The sequence below is a fragment of the Sus scrofa genome, chromosome 14 (genome assembly GCF_054392235.1).
Source record: "Sus scrofa isolate SSC_HxYL_T2T_F1_AM1 chromosome 14, Sscrofa_HxYL_maternal_Yorkshire_Landrace_v2.0, whole genome shotgun sequence".
Taxonomy (NCBI): Eukaryota; Metazoa; Chordata; class Mammalia; order Artiodactyla; family Suidae; genus Sus; species Sus scrofa.
Window position 1 is genome coordinate 65,974,626 of NC_139396.1, and position 16,127 is coordinate 65,990,752.

Genomic DNA, 16,127 nt, shown 5'->3' on the forward strand with positions numbered 1-16,127 from the left:
CTCTTTCTTTCCTTCCTTCCTTCCTTCCTTCCTTCCTTCCTTCCCTCCTTCCTTCCTTCCTTCCCTTCCTCCCTCCCTCCCTCCCTCCCTCCCTCTCTCTCTCTCTTTCTTTCTTTCTTTCTTTCTTTCCTTCCTTCCTTCCTTCCCTCCTTCCTTCCTTCCTTCCCTTCCTCCCTCCCTCCCTCCCTCCCTCCCTCCCTCTCTCTCTCTCTCTCTCTCTTTCTTTCTTTCTTTCTTTCTTTCTTTCTCTCTCTCCTTCCTTTCTCTCTCTCCTTCCTTCCTTCCTTCCTTCCTTCCTTCCTTCCTTCCTCTCTCTCTTTCTTTCTCCCACTTCCCTCATTCATTCTATAAACACCTCTGGACATATCTCTGTACCATGGTTACCCTAGAACCTAAGGACTTGGAGTGAATAGGGTCCACATCAAGGTTCCAGCCCCCCCCGCCCCCCCCCGCAGTCCAGAGGGAGCAGTGGAACAGCAGAGGGACACAGATTACCTCAGAACACACCCCCTGTGAGGGCTCTTTGTGGGAGTCCACTGGGCTGTGGGACTACAACGCAGGCGTTCCGCCTGTCCCCTAGCCCCTGGATGGGTCAAATGAGCCTTTCCCAGAATGTGATCTTGGCTTAAGGCCTGAAAGATAACTAGGGCTTATCTGGGTAAAAAGTGGAAGGAAGGGAATTTTAGGAGTAAGGAACAGTGCAGAGGACAGTGAACTCATTCTGGGATGTGTGCAGAGTCTGGGATGATTTCGGAACGAGAAGCAGGCGAGGAAGGGATAGAACAGGACAGTGGGGCTGCCAAACCTCTTGGGCTCTGTCCAAAGGGCCCGGGGCCCCAGGTTTCCCACCAGCTTCTCCAGGTAGCTTCACTGAGTCTCTGCTCTTTGCAATCTGTTTGGACCAGATCAGAGTCACCAGCCTGAAGTTCTCGGTCTGAGGCTCCCGGGCTAGACCAGCTCTAAGAGCCCTTTCTGCTTCCAGGCTAAGGCTCTGGTAGAGAAAGGGGCTCAGGGACCCCACCCACACCATACACCCGAGCCGAAGCCCTGAGCCTGCTTCCTAAACCATAAGCTGAGTGGGAAAGACATAGTATAGGTGTTGCTCAGGAGGAAGAATCTCCCACCTCCTTCCATGCCACTGGGCCCTGCAACTTGATATGCTGCAAAAAAGGATCCACGTCTGATTTCTGCATTGGTTCTGGGCAGAGTCTAAGGCTTCTCTCCCCTGCTGACTCACCAGCCTCTAGAACTACCAGTAACAAGCACCCATTCCCAGGCACTCACATTGAGATATTCCAGCAGCAGCCTTGCAAGTATTGCTAAGCTTCACCTGACAGTAGAGGAAACGGAGGCTCAGAGAAGTGGAGCCACACTGCCTGGGGTCGCACAGCAAAGAGAGTTCAGCAGAAGCTAGGCCTGTTTTATTCCAGAGGCACTGGCTTTCTCCTGAGCCATAGTGGTTCTTGGATAGGAAATTAGAAGATGCACCTAACCCTGGGAGTCTGAAGTTCACAGACATCTAAATAAATCCTGATGAAACTGAGGCAAGAAATATCTCCTTCCCAAGGATGAAGACTCTCAGCTTCCAGCAGACCCCTTGGACACACACTAAGCATTGTCAGGATTCCAGAGGTAGGATGCCACCTCCTGTCTGGTGTCCCAGCAAAATGCCAGAGATGATCCCAGGCTGCAGAGGAAGGACCCCTGGTACGGTGATGCATTTGTGAAAGGAAAACCAAAAGATACCCTGGAAACACACACACACACACACACACACACACACACACACACACACGCAGTTGCGGTGTATGTCCAAGGGTTTAAAGGCACTGCCTCACTGCATTCATATTTCCACCTGGAGGCCATGTGTTATGGGTGCAGCTGCATTGTCCCATTTCCCAGAAGAAGAAACTGAGGTTCAGCAAGGTTAAGGATTCAGGTGATAGAACTGGCAACAGGTCCTGGAACCCAGCACTGTGTTCATGGCCCCCTCACATCATCATGAGTCTTCAGAGAGTGGGAATGTTGTTCTCTCTTCAGGATCCCCCATGACCAGCACCTCCCCTGAATCCAAGGAAATTATTTAGGTGAACCGCACATGGGTGGGGCCCAGATCTGGATTGTTCACTTCATAATCCCAGAGCCTGAATAGCACCTGGTGCAGAGAAGGCTCACAGTAAATACTTGGGAATTTGAATTGAAGGTTTATTGCGATAGTAAATAAATGAAATATATAAGAAATAAGACATAGAGCTAGATGAATAGTTTCATTAATTAAACTAAAGGTACTAGGATATTCAGATGGAATTTAAAATATATGGATGGTAATGAACGCAGGATGGGTGGGTGGATGGATGCAGAGACTTATTAATAAGTATAAAGGTGTAGGGTGAATGAGTTAATGTAAATATAAATAGATAAGCACATCATCAGTAGACAATGAATTTACAGCCGACGGGGTGGGAGGATGGATAAATGAACAAGTGGGTGGTGGTTCATGTGGGGGTGAGTTTTCAGCTGGGCTTGCCCTTGGGGCTGCCCAGCCCAGGGAGAGCAGAGCAGCCCCAGCCTCAGCAACACAGCACCCGCCTCCTATCTCCACCAGAATCCTGCAGTTGGCTATTTTTGTCCCTGCTGCGAAGGGGAGCTATTTTTTTTGGACACAGCTTGTTAGAGGAGAAAGCACGCAGAGCCCTTCCTCCCACGGGTGCCTCTTTAGCTCTGCAATCCCCCCTCTGTCAGGCATCCAGGAATAAAACCAAGCAGAAAGCCACAGAAAGTGCAAGAAACCCAACCTAGAAAGACAGAAAAAGGAGTGGAGCAGGCTTTCCTGCCTTCCCTAGGGAGACAGAGATCCACAGGAGAGACGTTTCTTGGGCTGAGCCTGAAACTGCTGACCTCCATTCACTCACCCTGCCATGAGTGAACTCCGTGGGCCAGACCTTGGGGGCACACTGAGGATTTGCACAGACACAGCCATCGGCATGGACTCACTCTCTAGTTGGGGAGAAAGACAAAAATCTGTGAACAAAAATATAGGATGGCATCAGAGTAAAGGAAATGAGGGTGTATTAAATATCTATTGCCACATAATGAATTACCCAAAACTTAGTGGCAAAGTTTCTGTCAGGGTCTCCCATGAAGCTGCAGTCGAGTTGTCAGCCAGGCTGCTGTCTCATTTGAAGTCTCAACAGGGGCTGAAGGGTCCACTTCCAAGGTGATGCACACGCATGCCTGGCGAGTTCATGCTGGCTGTCAGCAGGAGGCCTCAGTTCCTCTCTCTTCATACATATCCATAGGCTGCTTGAGCATCCTAGTGGCATGGCAGCTGATCTCACTCTTGGGAGTGATCCAGGAGAGAGCAGAGGGAAGCCCCTAGTCTCAGGAGTTGCACACTGTCCTTTCTGCCACATTCTGTTCATTAGGAGCAAGTCACAGAGTCTGGCCCACACTCAAGGAGAGGGGAATGCGCCTTTGCCTTTGGAAGAAAAGAGTGTCGATGGAGATGAGGTTGGAGAGAGGCAGGAACGTGGCTTTGTAAACCAAGGTGCACAAGTGTGGTTGCTGATCAGCTGGAGATTTTATTGAATGCATGCCTGTGTCACTTGTAACCACTTAAGAACCTCATGTGGGAGGTTTTCTTATTAGTCCCAGGGTAGAAGTGAGGATACTGAGGAACAGAGTATTTAAGGAAGGTCACACATACACCTGTGAGTCCAGAGCTGGTGATTTGAACCTAGGCAGGCAGCTCCAAAGGCAAAGTCCTGGAAGCCTATAGAGGGAATGTTGCATTTAGCATACAGAGAAATTGGAGTGCAAATGCCTCTGAAGAGAAAAAGGCAAAGAAAAAGGAGACCAAGAGAGGCAGAGGGAGGAGTTCCTACTGTGGCACAGTGGGTTAAGGATATGGCATTGTCACAGCTGTGGCGGAGGTCGCAGCTGTGGTTCAGATTCCATTCCTGGCTCGGGAACTTCCATGTGCTGTAGATACAGCCAAAAAAAGAAAAAAACAGAGGCAGGGGAAGATAGAAAATACAAAAGAGGATGGGAGACCCAGAGATGCAATGACAGAGAAAGACAGCAGAGGAGATGGAGGAGGATGAGGAACAGGAAGTCTTTGGGCAGATGGACCTAAGGGGATGGAGGGGAAAATAAAGCAAGAGTCACAGACATGGAGACGGTGCGAGGTGGAGGGGTGGGGAGGCTGCATGCCTGGGGTGTGTGTGCGCGTGTGGTGCGTGTGCGCCAGGCAATGCCATGGCCCTGGCAGCCCCACCATTCATTCCTCCTGTCTTTCAGGAGAGCTGGGGGAGGGAGAGGAAGCTGACAGGAGACAGTACGATTCCAGTAATTCCAGATGAAATAGCAGCCAGCACGCTTGCCTGCCAGGAAGTCGGGGTGGTGTGGCTGGGGAGAGGAAGGGGATGGCTGAAGAAAGTTTAGCAAATAGCTTTCCGATTCCCTCCTCCATATCCCCAGGCTACCCTAGATGTGGGGCTGGGAAGGGTGGCCCTGAGCTGCAGGACGGACATCTGGCTGGGCGGCAGCGCCTGATGAGAGAGAGGACACCTGTTTCCATCAGCCCGAGTGAGGCTGGAGGCTGCCAGGAGCCCATGCTGGGGACCAGAAGGCCACAGAAAGTATAACCCCCCAGGGAAGAAAGCAGGGTGTGGGGGGAGAAAAGGAAGGATCTGACCTTCCTCAGGCACCTGCTGTGTACATGCACACCTACTGTGTGCATGATGGGTCCATTTCCCTTTGGCTAAAAAAGTGCCTACCCTGGCTCCACACACCAGATGTGCCTTGTCCCATTCACACCCCTCACCGCCGCCCCCCCCCCCAACATTAGATGTTCTACTAGGTCCTCATTTGTAGGCAAAGAAAGTGGCAACAGAGAGGGCCAGTCACCGGCCCACTGTTACCCAACTGGAAAGTGTCGGTGAGTGTCCAAACAGCCCTAAACCATCAAGCAGTGCTCCCGGCATGTCTTAATTGAGCCCCTTAAATTCCAGGGATGCAGCGAGTGACACCTTCCCTCCTCAGTTCTCAGGTTCTGTAAATCTCACAAGTATAGAAACGTTGGAAGAACAGTGCTTGCTTATCTTCACTTCATTTTGTCCTGTTCTCTCGTCTTCCTCTCCTTCCCCAGCACCGTCCCTCCCTCACCCACAAGTCAGTTGCAGCCTTCAGGGTGCCTACTCCAAGATATTTCAACAGGTATTGCCTAAGAATAAGGAACTTCTCCTGTAATCACAGCACAGTCATCATTTTCACAGTGATACAATCGTAATCTTATCTAATGCCTAGTTCATTTCCAAATGCACCCAATTGTCCCATACACATCCTTTCAGCTCTTTTTTTTAAATCCAGGATCATGCATGGCATTTAATTTTCATGCCTTTTGTGTCCCTTTTATTTAGAACAGATCCTCACCTCCTTTTCTTCTTTTTTGAAGACATGGACATTTATGAAGGGTCCAGAGCAAATATGCTCACAACTGGTCCCATTGTCTGGATGTGTTCAGTGTCTTCCTTGTCATCAGATTCAGGACAAACCTTTTGGGCAGTTGTGTCACAAAGGCATGTGCTTCCCGCCTTATCTCTCTCAGGAACACATGAGGCCACTTGATCCCATTTTGGGGGATGCTAAATTGATCCGTTGGATAAGGTGGGGTCCTCCAGGTCTACCCATTTACTTGTGTAAATAATACAAAATATTTGACGTGACACTTGGGGACTGTGTCAACATCCCATAAATTGGTAAACTTTTACTCAGCAGGGTTTTTTGTTTTTGTTTTTTTGTATCCATTAATAATCCTTGCCAGAATCAAAAACTGCAGTGGTGGTTGCACCGTGGAGCTTTTAAAAAAGTTTATTCTTTATTTTAACACCTGTGTTTTGGTAAATAAGTTTCCCACTGCCTACCCCCTCTTTTTAATTTCATATGTTACCCATGAGCATTTTTTAATGCTCAAATGGTCTCAGATATGGCCAGCAGGAGCTCCTCCAAACTGGCCCTTGGGTCTGTTTGAACATGTCTCCCTCATCCTCGGAAAACTTTCTTTCTTTCTGATATAAAAAAATGTTCCAGGCTTATCTTGCATTTTCTATACACTAGCCCCCAAATCAGCTGTTTTGCCAAGACTACCCAGTTCCTTTCAGTGGAGAACACTATTTAGGTACTAAGATATGAGCTCAAGGTGTGCTCATTCCTGCCGGGGTGTCCCTGTTTCTAAAATTTTTCAGAGAAGAGAAGATACACCTAAGTTAACTGTGATGCCACCAATTCAAATCCAACATCACAAAATTCTGAAGTTCCCGTCATGGTGCAGCAGAAACAAATCCTACTAGGAACCATGAGGTTTCGAGTTCAATCCCTGGCCTCACTTAGTGGGTTAAGGATCCAGTGTTGCTGTGGACTATGGGGTAGGTTGCAGACGTGGCTCTGATCTGGCTGTGGTATAGGCTGGCAGCTGCAGCTCCAATTCAACCCCTAGCCTGGGAACCTCCACAGCTGCAGGTACGGCCCTAAAAAGCAAAAAAAAAAAAAAAAAAAAAAAAAAAAAATGACATCACAAAAATTCTTCCTCACATTTCCCCAGTTCCTTTTGTCTTTCTGATTCCATCATATAAACCCCATTTCCCGAAATATCAAGATATATGTTCTTCTGTTCTGTCCTGTAAGCCATGTGAAATAGTTTCAGAATTACACCAACCCAACTATGAGCGACAACCTATTCATTAAGGTTTAAGATTTCTTTGACGTTCTTCTTGACGTCAGAGGATATTCAATTAAGAGGGTGTAATTAAAGAACTGTGTTCAATGGTTATGTGAATTAATTCCCTTTCTGAGTGATTAGATTTTTGCAATATCTATTGCTGTTTAACAAACCATGCAAAACCTAGTGGCTTAAAACAACAATGTTTATTATCTCACAGTTTCTGCGGATGCAGGCATGGCTTACCTGGGCTGTCAAGGTTGTCAGCCAGAGCTGGGTTCCTCTGGAAGGCTTGACTGGAGGAGGGTCCACTCCAGCTCACGTCGGTGGTTGTTGGCAAGATTCGGCTCCTTGAGGGCTATGCGATGAAAGTCTCAGTTTCTCACCTGCTTTGGGCCAGAGCCACCCCATTCTTTGCCAGATGATCATCTCCACCAAGGTAGGCCCCCGAGAAGAGCCAGAGAGTTCTAGCAAGACAGACGTCACAGTTTCCTGTAACTTAGTTTCTAAAGTGGCTTCCCCTCACCTTTGCAGAGTTCCGTGCATGAGAAGTGAGCCCCTAGGCCCAGCCCATATTCATGGAGAGAGGATTATAGAAAGGCTTGAGCTCCAGGAACTAAGGCTCCTTGGGAACCAGTTTAGAAGTCTGCCTTGCAGAATGGCCAGTTTCGTATACAGCTGCATTCCTTTGTTTCTATTGGTGTTCAGTTTTAGGGTTTGCTGTCTTTTTCGACCTTTTTGATTGATTTTTTCTTAGAATCTTTAAAATATTTATATGGGTCAAGAGTATAAATTATAATAAAAGTCCCAAAGGAAGTTCACTTTGATCTCCATTCCATTACCCTGTTCCCAACCACTTCCTGTACTAATCATTTTCATTCACTCCTAACCAGAAATGAAAGGGGTTTTTTTCCCCTCTCTTACAAATTTATATTCCATCAATTTAGTGGCTTCAGTTGACAAGCATTTATTTAGCTTATGGGTCTGTGGCCCAGGTGGGGTTTCTGCTGAGCGGGGCTGGGCTCCCTAATGTGTCTGTGATCGGACATATTACCTGTGACCCACAGGTGAGCAGGGAGGCTCTACTTGGAGGGGTTGGCTGGGGTGAATGGAGGGACTGGACCACATGTGTCTCATCCTCCAGGAAGCTAGCTCGAGCTGGTTCTCATGGCAGCATCTGGCTTCCACCATAGAGACAGGAAGTCTGCAAGGCCTCTGGCGTCTGAGGCTTGGAATTGACATGGCCTTCCTTCTGCTGCATTCTATTGGCTCAAGTAAGTCATGTGGCTGGTCGACAGTCAAAGGATGGGGAAACAGACTCACTTCTGGATGAGAGGAGTTACAAAGTCACATTGCCATGGGTGCATGGAAAATTGGAACATTTGGAAAAGTGGGGCCTTCAACAAAAGTAACTGAGTATGTATGATCAACTTACTAAGGGGCCCTGGTGAGGAATTTGGCTATGATTCCAAGTCAGGGCTCTGCAAACATTTTCCGTAAAGGGCCAGATAATAAATATTTCAGGTTTGACGGATCGTACTGTCTCTCTTGCAACTGCTCAACTCTGCCGCCATAGCGCCAGAGCAGGTGTACGAAAATCGCAGACAAATGAGCGTGGCTGTGCTCCAGTAAAAGTTTATTTACAAAAACAGGCGGTGGGCTGGATTTGATCCATGGGTTCTAAATGTATGGAGAAGCCATTAAAAGGTTGGAGGCTGGAGGTGCTGAGAGAAAATCTGAAAGTGCCCTCAAGCTGGAGAATGGATTGGGGGTGAGGGGGACAGAGGCGGAAGCTTGGAGACCCCTCGGGAGGCTGCTGCAGGGTCCAGGAGAGAAAGGACGTGATGGGGAGCCCTGTGGGAGGATGGCAGCAGGGGTGGGGAAAACCAGATGCATTGCAATCAGGCATAGATGTAGGATCCGCCAATCCTGTCCAAGCCGGGGTTGAATGTGGGCAGTGAGGCTCAGGAGCAAAGAGATGCATCTAGGCACTTGGTGCGGGGTGATGCTATTGGCAGAGATGGGCATGCATGGAGGACCAGAGAAATGAAATGGGAGAAAGTTTCTCTGCTTTCAAGAAGCTCATGCCCTCAGGTGGGGCTAAGAGGTCCTGTGAGTCAGAGAAAGAGGACAGCATACACACAAGATTCACAGCAGGGGAAACTGAGCCCACAGTGGCCACACAGTGATTGGCAGCGGACCCGCAAGCTGGGACTCAGTCTCCAAAGCTCATTCCCCCAGAGCCCACCATCCCTCCTCGGTTGCTATCTGTCACCCAAATCCTTAAAAGAAAAAAAAGAGAGAGAAACCTCCTCAGAGGATTTGTAAGCAAGGGCGATGACTCAGGGATAATTCCCCCCACCAGGGCCGAGGCAGCTCTGGCTCAGCCCTAAATAGGGTCCTCAGTTTCTAGAAGCTTAACAGAAAAAGGATCTTGAGCTCTTGGGCTTTAACATCACAAGGAAATAAAGTCCCTCGTAGAATTAGAGGATCAGATAAGTTGAGACAAAAATTGAATTGCGTAGAGGAAGCATATCTGTCTGGATTATTTCCCTCCCCCAACCGCTCACGAGAAATAGTGGGTTGAGCTGGGAGCCTTAGTCTGATGAATAGTGTCTTATGACCCATTTGGGTTCCATGAGGCTCCTGACACTAGAGGGATGGTTTGGAGTTTAAGGAAGAGGGAGCCCCAAGACGCAGCTTTCCCAGCCTCCAGAAGAGAGACTGGCCAGAGAACCACGTGGAAACGCAGGCTTCCTGTAGAAGGGACTCTGTGGGTGCAGAGCCTGGCTTGTAACACTCAAAATGAAAGAGATGGCTTTGTTCCTTGGTTGTCAACTCACTGCATCCTCCAGGTGTGGATAAAGCATCCTGGCTTTGCCGACCAGTCCACGTGCAAGTGCCAGGGCCCTTAGCTGCTGGCAGAAAGGGGGCCGGAGAGGCAGACACTCTAGGGTCACACGTGACCTTGGGCATGTCTGTGACTCGAAGCATCAGTTTCCCCTCTGAACCAAGGGGATGTGTATGGTAGGCACTCATAGGGCTGCTCTGAGAAGGAAATAGGATGCCATGTGTGAAACAATGACAGAGTTGGTGCCACATAAACAATGGCTTGAATTATCCTTTTTCTAAGGTCTAATCCTTGGAAAATAAAGACATTGAAGGAAATGGAAAACAGCATTTACAAAGGGCCTATTATGTCATGAGGCATTTCAAAAAACTGATTTCATAAAGTTCTCATATCAGTACCTTCTGTGATGGATGTTATGTGTAATAAACACAGGTAAATAGAGACACGAAGGTCCTCTCAGAATTGCCAGTACAGGACTGTAAACCCAAAGGTAGCAAAACCAGCCTGTCTGTGCCATGGGGTCCAAACTCAGAATATCTCCTAGGCCAGGTGACCCCCCAAAACAAGGGCCAGATCTATCCTGCCACCTGCTTTTGTCAACAAGTCTTTATTGGCACACAAGCCACCCACTTTCATAATGTCTGTGGCTTTGGGTTGCAAGGCCAGAGTTGAGTAGTTGTGACCAAGACAGCCTGGCTTGCAAAACTGAAAAGAGTTACTCCCTGGCCCTTGATGGTAAGTGACGCCCCCACGATGGATGGAGCTTCCTGGGTGCCAGGTGCCATTCACAGTGTGGTACCTGCCCTGCCGGGTTGAATCCTCCCACCTGTCCTGAGAAACAGGTTACTAACCTCCCCCCACTTATGGGAGTGGGAACTGAAATGTGGGAGGTGAATGGGGACCCACACAAGGGCAAAATTTGAACCCAGGTCCAACTTGACTCGAAAACCTCCCACTCCACCCTTTGCAGGAGGAAAAAACAGAATTAGGGGCTGGTCTCCTCAACCATGTTTAAGAGGACTAAGCAAGCTCTGACTCTCTGCCCCGCCACTCATTGGAATCACCCAGGGAGCTTTAAAAATAGGACCCCTCCTTTCCTACAACCCAGGTCTGACTTAATTTTAATTGGTCTGGGGTGGAGGTGGATTTTTTTTATAGTTCCCCAGGTGATTGTAATGTGCAGCAGTGGGCGCATGAGGTCCTCAGAGCTGAAATAAAGACAGGTGACCAGTGTCCCCTGGACCCCAGAATGGCGGAGAACCCACATGAGCCCAGTGGCCTTGGGGGTTGGCATCATGGAGCAAGTCTCTTAACCCCCCAGCCTCCTGATCATCACTGCTGGCCTGGGACTCCAGGAGGGACACCCCAGGGCTGAGTCAGACCACCCCCACGACTGTTACATCTCCCCCTCTCCCTCTCATGACAAATCAACGGCCCTAAGGCACAGGCGTGGGTCTTGTGTGGGGTTCACGAGTTAGTAATAAGGCCATCCTAAGGGACTGTGGCGCGCGGGGGGCGGGGGGATCACTCCTTCAGTGCAGCAGAATTCACCAATAAGGCCTCCTACGGGGATCAAGAAACTGGCTTCTCTTTGCAAACAATGACGTTCACTTTGGAAGTATAGGAATACCCTCTCTGGGCCGGTCTCTGGCCCAGCCCTGTGCATTCTTTCCTGTATTTAATGCTGGAGGCATGTCTGGGAGGGAATGGGAGGGAGATTCTGTTGTTAACTGTATAGATGGAGTTATAAACTGAGGTGGTGGGGGCGGGGACAGGCCATGTCCCCAAGTCTCCCATCTGTAACTGAGAGCTGTGCTGGACCGTGGGTCTCCCGCAACAGCAACCCCCCCCACCCCCGCCTCCTGCCTCCCGCCCCCCGCCCCTGCCCTAAGAACATTCTTCCAGGAGGGAGCTCTTTGAATTGCCGCACTGACAACTCCTTGGCTGGAGAAGATCTTTGTTCTGGGAATGCGTTCTGAAAAAATAATAGGCCAGGGCATTTCTCCCCTCCCCTCGCTCGAGCCCGCAGCATCCTCTAGAGAGAACGAAGCGATCAGGAGAAGGTTATTCTGCAGCAGGGCCCCCTCGCTGCCATAGGTCTAATAAAACAAAACCCCAGCCAAATTAGGGGCATATTTCATCTAATGGGAGGAAATATATGTGGCATTTCTGCCTGGCGCTTGACCCGCTGCATTTATGCGCAGAGAGAGGGTTCGATACATCATGGGGCAGTTATACGCGGCTTAAGTGGCCTCTCGGGCAGACCAGGGACGAGAAGAAAAATCTCAGGCCCAGGCCCACGGCTCAGGTCTCCGTCTTCCTGTGTTTCTACCTCCTCATTCTTGGACCAGGGTTTCCTGGGAGCATCACATGGTTCTGGCACTGAAGAGAGACCCCCTGGGAATCCAAAGGCTGGGTTACAGTCCCCACCGTGCCACTCACTGACTGTGTGTCCTTGGGTGGGACATGGCTCCTGGCTGAGCCTCGAGTTCCCCATCTGTGAAATGGAGAGGTTCAAAAAGTAGACTCAGCTATGATTCTACTTGCTGGGAGAGGGCTGACTTTTAGACCACCCTGGGAGGGGCAAACAGTGCCCTAGAGGTGAAGCCTTGGTTTTCCAGCCCTCTCAGCCTTCAGGGTCATGCTGCTGTGTCTGTATAATTCAGAGGTGTCCAAACTATTCAGACTCAACCCCAGGAAATACACCTGTGCATACACATTTGTATAAACAGATATACATGTTTGTAAATTGGGATCATGAACTACTGTATCCACAAATTATGTACATCATAAAACAAGAGGGGACGTTTTAAAAGGAAAAACTGAACATATATAGTAGCTCTATTAAAATTTGAACATCCCCTCCCACGCTCAGGACAACCAGTGTCACTTGCACTGATGTGCTTGTTTCTTTCCTCTAACACTTACCACCTTCAAGTATATTCTAAAATTTTAATTTGTAGCTTCTGCGTTCTCTGGGGCTGAGAAGTCAGGCTGGAGGGATGGGAAGGTACCACACCTCTAGGGCTGGGCATCCACCTTCATTTCTAAATAAATAGGTTCCTGTAACACTGGCAAACAAATAACAAAAGCATTAAGAGGATATACTGGGAACTGTTTTTGAAATAATCTGGAGACATTAACCCAGAAGTGGAGTCTGTCCAAAGCTATCTATGGGTAATTGCATTGACCCTATAAAACAAGCTTTAGAGCTTGAGAGAGTGTATTTAATGAGAGAGGCAGAATATGCTAGACCCTGTGAGGTGTGGTCCCATCCATTGCCTCAGTGACTCCTCGGCTACCCAAGGAGATGGGTCCTGTGAATAGAATCCATTTTTGAAATGAGGAAACTGAGGCAAGACTTCCATCTGGAGAGAGTCTGACTTTAAACGCAGGCCTGTCTGAGCCACGCCATTCCTGTGTTGCAACATCTCTTGTTGATGGGAGACCGGCCCGGGAGGGTACATCTCAGAGCCGACTGTCCATGAGTCTGGGAGGCAGACACATTGGAGGATGGGCTTCTGGGCCGCAGTGCTGGCCGCGGTCCAGGCTCTGTGCCGACTGCAGTCGGGGGAGAGAAGAGCCCACTGATTTAGAGCCCATCTGGATGGACAGCCGACAGGAACGAGGCTGCTCCAGACACTCAGGGAGAGCGATAAGCGCGACCTCCGGGTGCCCCTGCATTCCTGGCCAGTGACGCCACCATGGGGGAAGCGGCTGTGTGGAATGCCTCTGCAGGTCTCCCACTTCCGCCAGCCCCTCCATGCAGCCTGTGGCTTTCTGAGGACCAGCCCCCTGAAATCAGTGGTGACACCTTGCTCCAGGGAGCCCTGACTCCTCCCTACTCTGGGCTGCCAGGGCTCAGGGGTCTGGAGAATGGGCTTGGGGCCTACTCATCAAAGACAACATAAGCTTCAAGGACAGTGGCCCCCTGCCCAGGAGTACGAGGACCCCCACACTCCAGGAGACACTCCCCGGCCACTTCCTGCTTGTTTTCTGAAAGTGAGGACACTCCCAACCACAGTCTGTCCTCCACATTGCAGTCTTTCTCATATGCTCCTCTAACCATGTCTTTCCTCTGCCTACAACCTTCCATGGCTCCCCATTGCCCTCCAGTCCAAATCCCTTTCCCTTTTTTGGCTGGGAATTTGGCCCCTGTGGACATCCATGTCTCCTTCCTCCATAACCCCTCCCCCTCTCCCACTCCTCTGAGAACACTCCCAACCCCACCCTCACTCTGCCTTTTGTTCCAGGGAAACACCTCATGGTCCTCAAGTGAGCATGTGCCTTGCTCACCACCAGGCTTGTGCACATGCTGATCCCCATCCTGCAGCCCTCTCCTCACACAGCTTCTTCTGATCAAGCCCAACCCATCGCCTAGTCTCTCCTGCAGGAAGCTGCCCACCTCCCACCCCGGGCTATCTCAGGGCCTCCTCAGGGCTCCCTCTGCAGCCATGGTTGCTCTGGGACCACCTACTCATCTGCCTCCCCCCGCAGGCTGGGAGGTCCGTGGGCCAGGGATGGCACCCCCTTGTTCACCAAGGCCTTCAGCCCCTAGCACAGGGCCTGGCACACAGTGGATGCCCAGTAACCATTTGTGGTTGACAATGGGTGGCAGAGACTTCGTCCTTTTGGGGTCTGTGGAGACAACAGAATAGCAGGCCCAGTAGTGAGAGCAAGAGTGATTTGTATTGAGTACCAGTGATGGGCTGGTATTATGCTTAGCACTTTGCATTTAATCACTACTTTTATCTTCACCTTGAGACAAGTACCTTATCATCCCCAGTTTACAGATGAGGAAGGTAAAGCCTAGAGAGGTTAAGTAACACAGCCAAGGTCACGCAGCTGGCCAAAGACAGATCTGGGCAGGCTGGCCCTAGAGCCTCTGATAACACCACCCTCCGCAAGGCCAGAGACCCAGGATAAGCTCTTGGCAAGGAGGTTGCAGCTTGACTGTTCCAAAAGTTAGCCCATTAGGAACTGGATGGTTAGACCAACTCTGTGCCCAGTTTGATAACCATCAGAATATCAGAATAGAGGGTAATTCATGACCATGAGCCATGGCCCCAGGTTGTAAGCTGCCCCAGGATCTTACCTGCCCTGAAGGCGCTTAGCCCAGGGGCTGGCTCTGCCTACCCTGTGGGAAGCTTGATCCCATCCACCACAGGGAGGCTACATACATAATAATGTGATCAAGCTCCAGCTTTGCCACTAATTGGCTGTGTGACCTTGGGCAGTTACTTAACTCCTCTGGGCCTCTTACTCTTCAGTTGAAAACTGGGATCATGATAGTCCTCTAGTTAAATTTGGGGGAGGATTAAATAAGCAAACATACATCAGTTTCTTAGATTAATGCCTGGCAGAGTTAGTCTTATGTAAGTGCTGGCAAATTTCTTTTGCTGTTACAGGAGCAAATCCCATCACATGTTTCAGTCACTCCCAGGGCAAATGTAGTCACCTCTTCCCCAGGAGGGACATACCTAGGGCTGCAAAGAACCACTAGGAGTCTGGGAAGACAAACTTGCAAAGCTTGAATCCCAGACCTGCCCGTCTTGCAGTGTGACATAATCCAAGTAGCTTGTTATCTCTGGGCCATAGTTGCCCCATTTCTATAAAGAAAATGAACTGCTGCTCTTTGAGGGTCCTGTCAGCTCTAAGCTGAACTTTGGCCTCCCCATCAAAATTCTCTGGTCCCCGTGGCAGTGGAAATGTGGTATGTGCGGAAAGGGCACAGGTTTGGGCCCTGAGTGGAGAGAGAGCCCCCAAGAGCTGATTGATAAGGCCTCCTTGTCTGCCAAGGCCCTGGGGACCTTTTGGTCTCAGCAGGCATCTCACCAGGTCCAGGGGCGAGCAGCCCAGCAGCTCCAGCTCCCTCCTGCCCACATCCCTGTGTCCAGCTTTCTGGGGCCTGACCAGCTCCCTCCTGGGGCCCCAGGCAGGTCTGTTCCCACCTGGTCCTGGAGGAGGATGCTCAGTTCCCTTACCTCTGTCCTAGCTGAGGGTGGAGGACAGGCAGACATGTGAGGGACCCTAGAGGGGACATACTGCCCCGGGGAGGGGAGGTTTCTCCTCATGCCTTTGCATCCACTCTGCTGCTATCCCCCACTCATCCCTTCACCTCCCACCCTGGCAGCGGGAGCCTGGACACAGGGCCACACAGATCCAGGCTATGCCACCCTCAGGCAGGGTCACCTAAGCAGGGTTTGCTGCTCTCTGTGAGTCAGTTTCTGCATCTGTAAAGTGGGCATCATGCTTCTGTCTTGCAGGTTTGCCCAAAGGGTTGACAGAGAGGGCAGTGGAGGCCGGGCTTGCGGGGGAGGGAGATGACATGGGGATGTGGAGGGACAGGTGTTCTGGAACACTGACTCCAGTTCCTTCTTTCCTTCTCTCCCTTTGGCTCCTCCTTTACTTGCCTCAGGGGGCCAAAGGGTCTCCTGGCCTAAAATGTCCCCGTTCATCTTCTGGGTTTCACTCCAAGTCCTTCCCCAGGCTTGCTTCTTCCCCACCTCTCATCTCTCACTTCTTTCACCCTGCCTCCCTCCCTCTTTCTCCGCGCCC

General features: G+C 50.2%; 1 protein-coding gene across 5 annotated transcripts in view; it reads left to right on the forward strand.

The window, feature by feature from the left end:
- LOC146396625 (uncharacterized) overlaps positions 1 to 16,127 on the forward strand; it is a 506,518-nt gene that overhangs the window by 329,648 nt on the left and 160,743 nt on the right. For 2 of the 5 annotated variants that reach the window (XR_014827716.1, XM_084996792.1), the window contains one exon: positions 6,939 to 7,157. Coding sequence is in view for 4 of the 5 variants with exons in the window: in XM_084996792.1 (XP_084852918.1) it covers positions 6,939 to 7,087 (149 nt within the window). In the remaining variant the exon portion in view is untranslated. Of the gene's footprint in view, positions 1 to 458; positions 1,633 to 6,938; positions 7,158 to 7,862; positions 7,993 to 16,127 lie in introns of those variants that run through there. The other 3 variants (XM_084996791.1, XM_084996793.1, XM_084996794.1) reach the window with 3 other exon arrangements.